We start from the raw sequence: 12,195 nt of genomic DNA on the forward strand, positions 1-12,195 counted from the left end.
TTATTTCTTTTTGAATGAACTTACCATTAACTCTGGTGGGAAGATAGGCTCCTGTGTAGGGTCCAATGGCTGGAACTCAGAAGAATTGAACAGGCTGGAGGACATCATTGTCTATGACAGAGAAAATGCAAATGGCTGGGCAGCAGAGGAGAAAGCTATCCATATACAGCCCTAACTCATTCCTCTTTCCTGTCAAATCCCTATTACTATTTCATGGAGCAAAGAATGGCAAATACAGTGAAAAGATGCCACCTGATCCAGCATTTCAGGTTCTTCAGTCATATTTTTCTGATCACAATGCATGTCTGGTCAGAAACCTGAACCCTGAACACACTAACAGGTTTTTACTAATCAAAAGTGACATCACTTTCACACTGGCATGTTAAATTACATCAAAGGTACCTTTTCTGAGGTAAGACCAGCATAAAATATAAATTAGTCTAAACTGTTTTCCACAAATACAGCTAAACTAAAAGCATTGGGCTTTGGCAGACAGAGCCGAGACTTCAAAACATCAGACACTAATAGTTGAGTGGCACCTTACCACATTGTCTTCTTTTCCATTCATGCAGCAGCCTGGACCATTGGCTTTTCCTCCACAGCAGCCCCCATTCTGAAGAAAAAACAAGCATGCTTCAGCTATTCTACACAAAGTCAGAACATTCCAACTTTAATAGGATATATTTCTCCCCTTTTATCAATCCCTGGATTGCAGAAATTTGCAGTAATGTTTTTCATTAATAAACGACTTTGACAAAAGAACTCCAAGCAGTCTTAATTGCTGGATTATTCCGCACAACACTGGATGCTTCCTAACAAAGAATCCACAGGAATTCACTGGAATTTCCTGGCAAAGAATTTCATTATATTCTCTCTTTCCTAAATTCATTTTATACTCACGCTACCTTATGCCCTAATTCCTTGTTTTCATCCCTCCATTGTTTGTACCTCCAGTGGTACATAAAATGTGATTAACTTTTTTTCTCCAGATATTCCAAAAGGTTCTAATTGTACAATTTATTGGAACGGTGATTAAATTACTTCATTCATCATTGGACTGCAAAGTTTGGGAAAGATCATACTGGGGAATTAACTGGTTTTTAGATCTGTTTTCACAGAAAGATGGATTGCTTCAATATACCAGAAGCTGGTAACATATTGCTTACAGTTGTCACCATGCCATTTCACAAAAGTGTTGCACCTCACAGATTCAGAAGGAACGTATCTAGCTCACTATTGTAAAACCTGTGCCATGCTGGCTAGTCATGCTAACCAGGACACACGCAGTCACAGTGTTTTCCAAGAGACAGACATTCAAACCAGCTCTGAATATCTGCACCACAGCAGAGCCAGAGAGGTTACTAATACATCAAAATTCTAACACTATATTGCAAATTGAGGTTATGGCTTTTAAAATTCAGCTTACCATGCTATTTCCCCTCTCACTACGACAGCATCCAGTGCCATTAGCTACTCTGCCATAGCAATTCAAGTCCTGGGGGAACAAAAACTTTTCTGAGAAAAACGTGCAGATTCCAAGGAAATGAAGTAAACTTGATTCCCTTTTGAGAGAAATTGATCCCACATTTATTATGTCCAAAGCAGAAATGGGAGATGGAAGGTGCCAAGCAAGTAGGTGTTTCCCTGGCCAATGGAAGGCCGTATCCCGCAGTGTCATGGCTAGGTCTCGTCCAGTCTACTGACAGACCTCTTGTTCTGGTTTAGAACTAACTCTGACCATTCAGCCAGTATCTCTGGTCCAGCTGGTCAGCCTCACTCCTACTAGTTTCATTTCTTGACGCCCTGCTCTTGTATTGGAAGAGGCAGCAAACAGCAGATGCCTGCCCACATTCCACCTGGCAATCACAATTTTGTAGATCTCGATCAGAGGTCAGCACAAACCACTATATAGGCCATGTAAAGCCCCTTCCCCTCCCTGACATCTTTTTTCCAGGCTGAAGCATCCCAGCCTGCTCAGTGCTTCCTTGTATGGAAGCCAGTTTACCACAGATGTGATCCTTATTCCACTTCTCTGAATCTTGTCCTATTCTGCTATACCCTGTTAGAGATGAGAGGACTAGAACCGCACAGAGTACTCAAGTGTAGGAAGAGTCATGATGCAGACAGTGGCATGGCAGTGTTTTCTGTTTTATTCTCTACCCTTTGAAGCATTGTTTTGACTGCCAGTAAGCATTGAGCTGATGCTTCCATGGAACTGTCCACCGTACCTCCAAGATCATCTTCCTGCATGCTAACAGGAAGATGATCTTGTGTCTGCTCACAGCCTATCATTTTATATGTGAAATGAGGACTGCCTTTCACTCTGTAAATTGCTTTGCATTTATTTACCCTGAATTTTGTATCCCATTGTATTCTCCAGTCTCTCGGGTTCACAAAGTCCTTCTGAATTTCCTCAAAGTCTGTTCCTGTCTTCACTATCCAGACTAACTTGGTATAAGTTAACTTATTTTCTCACATCACTGCTCACTCTCTTTTCCACCTTATTTAGGGATATCTTGAACAGCCTTGCTCCCACCACAGGTCCCAGCAGAACTCCACCAGTGACCTCCCTCCATCGCAAAAGTACACCATTTTCTCCTACCTGCCATTTCCTGCCTTTTAACCACTCTTTCATCCATACAGAGATCTTCCCTCTTACCCCATGGCTGCTTATTGTCTTTTAAAGCCTTTGGTGAGACACTGTTGAAAGCCTGTTGGAAATCCAAGTAGACTATATCGACTGGGTTTATCAACCATTTGTAATGGATCTCACTCCTGCTTGTATTCTCTTTTGTTGGATCGTAATTCTGGATAATAAAATGAAATTAGTGGGCAGCATTCTAAATTCTTTACTTTTAATATTTAATACCAGCATAGCCCCATAGGTGGCTAGTAATCACTGAAGTACCTAATGATCTACTTTTCTTCACAGCCTCCAGCAGTCTTTCAGGAACAAAGGGACTAGAGAAAACTTACGACAAAGCTTCGTACCTCACCCAAACCAACAGATGAGTTCTAGGCAAGACCTATACAGCAGTGACTTCAACTTCTTTCCAGAGCTATTTCAGCTCTGCAGCTGATCTTTCAAGAAAGCAACTTTCTCATCAGATTCCCCCACAGTATGTCCCTATTCATGCACCATACCTTTACACTTTTTCCACATCAGGGATCATCTGCAAGCTGTATTATGCAGAGATGCTGAGTTTTTCAGAGACTTACAGAAAATTATTACAGAGTCTGATTATCTGTGATCTAAAAAGGGACCATCAGGTGGATCTCATTAAAGTGCTCCACTTACAGCAACTGGACTGAGTAAAGGAGTTGGTCTTCCTACATCATTAATGCATGAAGCACATACAAAGAGGTCAAGAGTTGGAGCTGGGTTGTTGTAGTATGTGTATCTCCTTCCTCCCCATTTCAGCTCATGGTGTATTTTAGTAACAGAGAGAAAGGCAGCCAGCCTTCCAGATTTTTTTAAACATTATCTGAAGCCACTTACTTTAGCAAACGTCCTGTATCCTTCCAGAATGGGTCTGTACCCTGTACACCGACACAAGTTCCCTGCATTGGCAGAGAAAAAGGATAAAGATTTAGTGTCATTTGGCTGAGAACTTCTCTTCTTCTAGAACATTTCATTGTTTCTCACAAAAGCTTGTCAAATCTAGAGAAAGCTAATGAAAAAACTGGGAGGAGGAGAACTTCATTAGCAATCTTGCAACAATCCTACCATCCCTTTTTGTGGAAATTTTAAATGGAAATTAATTTAGGGAAAAAAAAAAAAAATCAATCTGCCTTATTCAGTATTCATTTACCTGAATTGTGTGAGTCTAATCAGTATACCAACTATCCAGTCTCCTGAATTACAAAGAGATTGCTTTCTCCTGCATCTGATTTCCTCTTGGGTCACTGCTGGAAGCATGGTAACAGCTCTAACCTCAGCAATAACAGCAGCCTCTCAGATGATTTACACAGTTGGATTCTGCTCCACTCCATCATGTATAGTGCCGTCTCGGTCCTTTACTTAAGGTTGGCTGGCCCAGATGCTTTCTGTCACCTCTGCAGGCTCTTGTGACAGCAATGAATCAACAAGGAGATGTGGAGGCTCTTATAAGCCCCCCAGGGACAGGCCACCTTTTGTTCTGTGTTAAGCTTAGTGGTGTCCTAATCCAAGACTGAGGCCACTTGCCCCTGCTTCAGGACAAACAAGGAGCTTCTGTGAGGTTTTCCACAGGCCAATATTGTTCACTTCATAGCACACCTGGCCAGTGGAAAAGCTAGTTCTTAACTTCATAAGAATCAGCTATTTTTAATGAAATACATTAAACAAAGGTGCACCTCCATCCCATTTGGTGAAGATGTAAGGAAAGCAGAACAGGTTGCATCTCTGCTGGGCTACGAGTATTACCTTGGAAAGCATCTTCTATATCCTCCATTTTGGGCTCGGGTTTGTTCCGAAGCAATGTATACATGGACATGACAATGCCTGGAGTGCAAAAGCCACATTGGGACCCATGACTTTTTGCTATTCTCTCCTGAGAAAAAGTAAAAACAACCATAAGCTCATAATATCAAGGCGAGTTCATTGTTGTGCTTGTTTCTGTAACATCTCTTAAAAAAACCCACCATCTCACTGGAGGAGCTAAGACTATCATCAGATGTTCTCTGATGAGATGGTCAATTAATCTGTGAATTAACTCTGAAAAGCTTGCATCTAGGCTTTGAACTCCCAATGTAACTGAAGGAAACTAGAAGCCTCCAATAAGATCAGGAGTTCTTCAGATTTACCATGCTAGAAAGGTCAGGGCTACCTGTACAGACCTGAGTTTGAATTTCAAAGCTTAGCTGTTAGAATCTTCAGGGGAGGTAGGGAAAAGACGACAAGCAAACAAAGGTCAGATTAGCTGCTATCCATTCATGCGTGTCTAACTTATTTTTCACTTTGTTGTTTACAGTCTCAGATAGATATTGGCACAAGTCCTACCCACTGTACAACTGAGATGAATCATAGTTTCCCTTAAAGGAGCAGTATCGCTGACCAAGCTGAGGCAAGTCTGCTTCCATAAAAAAGTGCATTATAACACCTTGCTAGAAGAGCAAGGCTTCACATTCCTGTCATTCCTCCCCACCAAGAATATTTTGGGAGTCCAGAAACATTGCTGAACCAAACCTTACTGCACTACTGCAGGGAAGGTTCCTAATTATGCAGGACAAGAAACCAAGGTCATTCATGGAAGGCCACAGGAGAGCCAAAACCTAACTCGGATTTCCTGGCTCCAAGTCATTATATAGGCTTTCACCACAACATCGGTCTTCCCAGTTCCTGGGATTTGGTCCAGGATGTGGACTAAATATATCCACATAGCCCTAGAACAAAAGCATTAGCAATCCAGCCAGGATAGCACCAGTTAACTTGTTAGGGCATAACAGAGCTGCACCATCGACCCAGGAGTGTGATTCCGTCACTTAGTCACTCCTGCAAGTAAAGGCTACTCATGCGGAAAGTCAAACTCCCAGCTTTAACATTACAATGGATGTCCCAGCACCCTGGAACAGGATTAATTAACATAAGCAGAAAACATGGATAGAGGATTTTGATGTTATCAGTATTAATAGCTTACCTGGGCTGGGTGCAGCCTGGATTTCGTGTTTCCTATGCCCTCAACAGTAGTTACAGCTACATGATGCAGGGCACAGACAGGGAAGAGGCAAGCATTGGCAGTATAATGGCTAAAATAATAAATTAAGGTCATTTCATTTGACAGTGCTGTTCAACAAAGGAAAAAGGGAACAGGAATACTGAAGAGTACTCAGAAACTGCAGCAGCGGACACAATAAAGAACTTAAATAGATGTGAAACAGGTATTAGTTACAAGCCAAATCCTACAGCACCTACTCAAAGTTCTCATCAACTTCACTTGAAGTTTAAACTGAGTATGCACCATAGGATTTGACTTAGAAATAACAACTTTAAACATCCTTGTTTCATGTTAAGCTACAGAACCCAAGTAAGTCATTTGTAGGGGCAGACTACAAATACCAAGATATTCTACAGCTGGCCTGGCCCACTCGCAAAGTTACATAAGAGCATGAAGCTCTTGGCATTTTACCTAGGAAACCATTTCTAAATGGTACACATGGAGAAAAAGCCCAGGCTGAAGGTAAAACAGAAGAATGTTGCCAAAATTCTTATAGGAACTAGCTATTTTATTTAATTTCTATCAAGACAGAATAATGACCTTAAAGATAGCCTATTCAAAGCCATGTTACTAAGCAGAACCACTAAGTTAGATAATCCCAAGTTAAAGTATCTCCAAGCATTATTCCAAATATATCCAAGACTTCAGTGCTTTCCATTCCCCACAGTAAAAATAAACTGGGGCCTGTCCCTCTGCTTCATCCTCTTTCTCCATTCCCCCTTTTGTTTGGTTCCATTGTTTCACTCTTCAATTAATTAAAGAGAGAACAGGAGGAAAGCTTATGTCTCAGGAAATAAGAGTCATTCTGAAGGTTACAATAGAAGTAGAGAAAAAGTGAGTATCTGCTGGCATAGAGAAACCAGATTATTGTAGTAATACAATAGCAATAAAGATTTTATCACAGTAATCATCATTTGGATCATCACAGCAAAAAGTTATATTACATTGTAAGAAAGGAACATGAAGGTTTTCTCGACAGGGAAAAGGCAGATAGCCTGCATGCTAGAGTCAGCACAGATATTTCAGGGCACAGTGAGATAGTTCCCTAGCAGCACTGTGCAATGCTGTAGGAAAAAAATACCTTCTTGTCTTAACCTTCTGAGTTTATGTTCTGAAAGTGAAAAATTATGTTTTGGCAGAAACATACATTATATAACTTTTTTTAAAAATAGTACCATGTCTGGTATGTCAAGAACCTGGATCTGTCCCCATTTCATTTCTCTGTTGAAGAGTTCAGATTGCAAAGGATACAGGATTGTCTTCCGAAAGGGATCATACTTGGATATCATAACAGTGCAAGCACCACATCCACCTTCTCCACAGCCTAGTTTGGTTCCACATAGGCCCACTGAGAGAACAGGAATCAAGGAAAACACGAAGGGTGTTGGCAGAAGCCTGCTCAACAGTTGTCAATCAAGGCTCAGCAACAAGTTCTTGCTGGAAACCAAGCATTCATTTTTTCTGCTTAATAATTTAACAACTTAATAAGCAAAGTTTCAAATGCTGGCATGTGAACTTTGAGATCAACACCCAAAGCCCTAATAAGGAGGCAGTCCACATTCCAACAGACTCTTAGAATAAACAAAAAAATTTCTGAACTTCAACAATCCCCACTTTCCATTAGACTCAGAAAAGGAAATGACATAAGGGAGACAAGGTACTCAGTAATTGCTGAGCAGGAGCTGTTCAGGCATGCAGCCACAGCCCTGAGACATGTGGTGACATCTCCTTCAGCACCTCTCACCAGTGGTGGTTGACTTCTTCCTACACCTGGTGATCCCTACCACCTAGAAAGTGCACAGGCAGAGCAGTCATGCAGTGCTACAAGTCACAGTTTAGCACTGACATGGGAGCTGCACTTGAGCTGCTCACAAACTACCTGCATCTCAAAAGTCATGATCTGGCCACCCTAGCTTCTCTCTTGGCCCCATTCATGATGGCTTCCCTATTGCTAGGGTCAAAACCAGCCAAGCACACTCCCCAGTAGCCTGGTTCCCATAAAACCACAGGAGGGAAGACACTGAGAGTCAGAACTAGCAGAGATGCACAGAACCACTGCACAGACACTTGGGAACTCACAAAGTGTATGGACTGGCCTAAGCAGATTCCTCCACAGCCTGCAGAGTGCACAATCAGGCATTACATCAAATGTTCTGCAAAGGGATTTCAGGAGAGAATTCCTCGAGCCACTTCTGCTTTGGGTTCCTTCACTCATTAGAAGGTAATTAGATGCTATTATTTATTGTGAAGAGCATTGGCCAATGCTGACTTTTGGTGGGAAACAAACAGCTGCTTTCATTGGCAAAGGACACATGCCTGTGCTGAGATAATCAGCTTAGGCCTGTGGAAAAGCAACAGGCATCGTGATATAGGGAACTCAAATCATCTTTGCCTTCACTACAAAGACTCTGGAACTGACCGTTTTCATAGAATCATAGAAAACATAGAATCATTTAGTTTGGAAAAGACCTTTAAGATCATTGAGTCCAACCATAAACCTAACACTGCCAAGTCCACCACTAAACCATGTCCCTGAGCACCATGTCTACTTTTCATACAATCATGTGCCTGCTTCAGCAGAAATACAGCTTTCCTATGCCACCCAATGTTTCTGTCAACAACAGTGCTAATCTGCCTCAATAAAACATGTTTCTCAAAGTATTTGTCTGACCCTAACCAGACAGCTACAAAATAAGTTCACCAGAATGTTCATGTAGAAGATCAGAAGGTTTTGAAGAGCTCCAATTATCTCTTTACAAAGCTATCTGCATTAGATATTAACAAGTTTAGACATAAAAGGTTTAGCAGTAAGAAGTGCACACAGGCACAAGAGTCATGCCACTTATTTTTCCTCTTGAACTTTATCCACCCAGGGTACAGTCAGACAAAATTGGGCTGTTGATAGTTCTGCTGCAAACCCCAAAGAGGAGTGTGATTTATATCCCCGTATTTCTTTCAGATCCCAGACAAACAGAACACGGCAGCATGGTGAAATAAGTATGCATGATTCTTTTTAAGGAATACACCAACACAGATGTGAACAGTTCGGCGTACGTACACACTCAGCTGGTCAGACAAAAACTCGGAAAACATGGAATGACACTACCTACGGAACCAGACCTAGTATAGCCAGGCTGGTCATCACAGTAATAGCGACCCAGCTCCCGAAACTAATCTGACTCATGTGTTGACCAGTTTCGAACAGGAGTGAAACATGACTGTCTGCATCTGCTCATGCAAACATGCCCACGGCATGTGGTGGGAATCCCTGCCTCTGAGTTCATATCCCTGGGTCATCTGATAAACAGAATAATCAAGTTATTGGATATTAACTATCCAGTAATATCCAAATTATTGGATGATACAGCAAGCAGCTCAAGTGGCTGTAATGTTTTGGCCAGAAAAATCTTTACAATTTGTGTGGAACAAATGTAAATTTCCCTCAATTTTATTGTGATCGCCATATTGCTTCCTTTCCATCATATTCTAATTCCTAGCAATTCTGAGAGTTTTCCCTTTAAAGTGTTAATAAATTATTTAGAGTTTATTTAAAGTATATTATTCAAAATTTGCTATTGTTTAAGCTTGGAATACCAGCTGTAATCTTTGCCAGCAAGAAATACCAGACCATGCAGAGCACTCCCTCTTCTACTCTGTGCACAAGCTCTGCCTAGTACTCAAGTGACAGGCAGAACAGTAAACAATTATGAAATGCTGTAAGCATTTAAAGCCTTCTGCAGTTTCTTCTGACACTGGATACATTTTCTTCGTAGATAGGTTAGCAGAGTTGTTTCTGGGTCCACATCTTTTTCCACCACCTGCAAGAAGGGAAAGGTACTGTTACACAAAGAATGCTTTATAACACAGATAGGTTAGTTGGAAGGAGAAAGTCTGGTCTTTCTGCAAGTTCTTTTCCAAATCAGGGAGCAGAAACACTGATTAACTCCCCTTACTAGGTTCAGCAATTTTGGTCACGTACCCAGACAAAATGTTTCCTTGAATTTATTGAGACAGAGAAAAGTATATGCATTACATATGTCAGAGTTTTTCAGCCATGGCACACTGAGGCAAATCTTAAAAAACCCTTCATCAAAAATGGCTAACAGAATTAGTCATTTAGCAGAGAGAGAAAGAATTGTGTTTTGTACTCGAGTTTTGAATTCCTGACATCTCCCCAAATTGCATCTCATCTTTATTGACCATGCATAACCAACCTCTGTCCCTTCTCCTTCTTACTATTAGAAGAGACAGACAAAATGAGCGGATAAACAGAATGACAGAAACAGGATCGGTAATAGACTTTGCAGAGAAAAACAAACAACAGTGGAAAACCTGATATGACCAATACAGGTGCTGCAGGATGACAGCAAGTACCAGTCATCTTGAAGTTCCTCTTCCTTTCCTGCTAACATTAAATCAATGTTACATTAGTAGCCATCCAAACTGTGGAAATGTGAAATTCCAACCAAGGAGAAATTTTCTCTGCACATTTTGAGTCAGCTCCATCCTATTAGTGAACAACACTATTAGCAGTTATCTATTAGACATAAAATTAGATTTTGCTTCAACCTCTGCCCAGTGGTCAGAAACCAAAGTTCTGCCCTTGCCTTCAAATGGCCGCAGAGCTTGCCTTCCCCTTTTTCTGTTATTAATAGAGTGTCAAGAAACTTTTCCAAATCCACTGTGTGCCAGAATGTAATCATGTGTTCTTGGCTCTTACACTGTGCAAGTCCTAAGTACAATAGTTACCGTTTATTTAAATTAATCACTCCCGGTTTGAAGGGCAAATTGAAACAGAGGTCATCTGTGTGAGCCTTTTTTCTTACTGATAAGAAACCTTCACAACCTCTGCACTGCTTCAGTTTTATGCCTTTGACACCCAACAGGGTTATTCTAAAAAGACAAGGTTCATACTTCCTATTTGAGTCCGTGTTTTTAGAAATATCCTATAAAGTTGCTGCTACAAAACACAAGTAGTCATTTTTTGCACATCTCATTCCTGCGTTGGGGATAATCTGCAAGGAAACAGAGTTCATTCTTCTAGCTTGGGGATGTCTTACTCTAAATCATGCAGCACTTATATTGCTGCCATTCAGAGCAGAGTGCTCCTGTTCCCTGACCTTCTGGATGCATAGAAACAAGTAAGAGCATACAGCGGCGCTCTCGTGACGAATTGGTTCAGAGTAAGCACATATATCTCTCTGCAGTAGGTCGGTAAACAGACAGGAGCAGATAATTCCAAAAGTGCCTGTGATTACGAGTGTCCCATGGACACATTCATATTCCCACAGCCATTTCACAGGCAAAGAGCCTTCCCCAGCAACTCATACCCTCACTGTCAATCTGAGTTTCTTCCTCAGGGCTGTGCCATTGGCTATTGCAAATCCTTCCAAAGCAGCTTCCAAGACAGCCAGGCACAGAGAAAAAGCTTCAGAATACTTTTCCAGATGGTTAAAGACTATTGAGATTATTCTATGCGTAGATCAAAGAAAATGTCTCAAGAAGTTTTCTTGAAAGAATCCAAGAAGCACTCCATTATGTACTCAAACCAAGCAATTAAAAGTTTGGCCCAATGGCTCCTTTTCAGGAAGTTAAGAAAGAAATAAAACACAGGCCTAAGCCTTCATTCAGCAAAGCATTTAGCCACTCAGCTCCACACGCTTTTAGTGAAGTACTTAAGCATATGTTAAGTCCCAAAGTCAAACCTTTGCTCGACTTTATCAGAAAGGGGCTCCCCCTATGCAGTAGAACATGTCCTGAACAATCCACACTCTTACCCTGTTCAAACCAATAGCCCAGGCTTCCTACTTCAGTCACTTCAAACTACTCCACTGTAGCTGTATATCTGCAATGCTGGCAGAGGCTTGGGATCAGAGGGAGATAAGGGGTAAGAGTTTGGAGGACGTTCTGGATTAAACCAAATCTCACACATCAGAGAGCAAGGAGTCATTTCTTTGCACTCAGAGTCCTGGTGGGGCGATGCTTGTTTATGAGTCTCTCTTGCTCTCTTACTTAGGAGTGTCTTACTTTTTACTGTTCCTGCCTCTTGTTCATTGTCATTGATGCTGGTTTTGTCCTCCAACATGTCATTCCTCCAGTGGTTTGTTACAAACACCTGCTGTGATTTGTTCTTAAAATATTTTAAAACCCTGTGGGTGGGGATAACATCTTCTCTTGTCTGATGCCCAGAACAGTATGATTCACAGCGCAATATCTTACCATTCAAAACAATTCTTGCTCACCTCCCCCAGTGTCCTTGTACAGAAGGAAACTGAATTATATCCATTTTCTTCAGTGGGAAGTAGGATCAGCCTACTTAGATATTGCAATTAAAGAAATATTTCCTTTTTGCTCAGTTACTGGTTTTTAGGTTTTTTTGGTTTTTTAAACCAAATGTCACATTGCCAGATATATCAGATTGATGGCTACATTTTGACAGATTCAAAACTGTGGATTTTACTGCATGTGGCAGCTTAAATATTAATCGAATGCAGAAAGA

The 12,195-nt window shown here is 41.2% G+C and overlaps 1 protein-coding gene across 2 annotated transcripts in view; it reads right to left on the bottom strand.

Moving 5' to 3' along the window:
• The window catches only part of XDH (xanthine dehydrogenase), a gene marked incomplete at its 5' end in the record, with an annotated part of 50,536 nt that overhangs the window by 34,086 nt on the left and 4,255 nt on the right, over positions 1 to 12,195 (bottom strand). Inside the window, 8 exons of one of the 2 annotated variants that reach the window (XM_082305555.1) lie at positions 25 to 111; positions 545 to 613; positions 1,427 to 1,495; positions 3,500 to 3,561; positions 4,406 to 4,532; positions 5,619 to 5,727; positions 6,948 to 7,044; positions 9,457 to 9,514. In XM_082305555.1, coding sequence (XP_082161681.1) covers positions 25 to 111; positions 545 to 613; positions 1,427 to 1,495; positions 3,500 to 3,561; positions 4,406 to 4,532; positions 5,619 to 5,727; positions 6,948 to 7,044; positions 9,457 to 9,514 — 678 coding nt within the window. The remainder of the gene's footprint in view (positions 1 to 24; positions 112 to 544; positions 614 to 1,426; positions 1,496 to 3,499; positions 3,562 to 4,405; positions 4,533 to 5,618; positions 5,728 to 6,947; positions 7,045 to 9,456; positions 9,515 to 12,195) is intronic. The other variant, XM_082305556.1, reaches the window with a different exon arrangement.

This window comes from Platalea leucorodia (assembly GCF_965183815.1).
Source record: "Platalea leucorodia genome assembly, chromosome: 3".
In the NCBI taxonomy this organism is placed as follows: Eukaryota; Metazoa; Chordata; class Aves; order Pelecaniformes; family Threskiornithidae; genus Platalea; species Platalea leucorodia.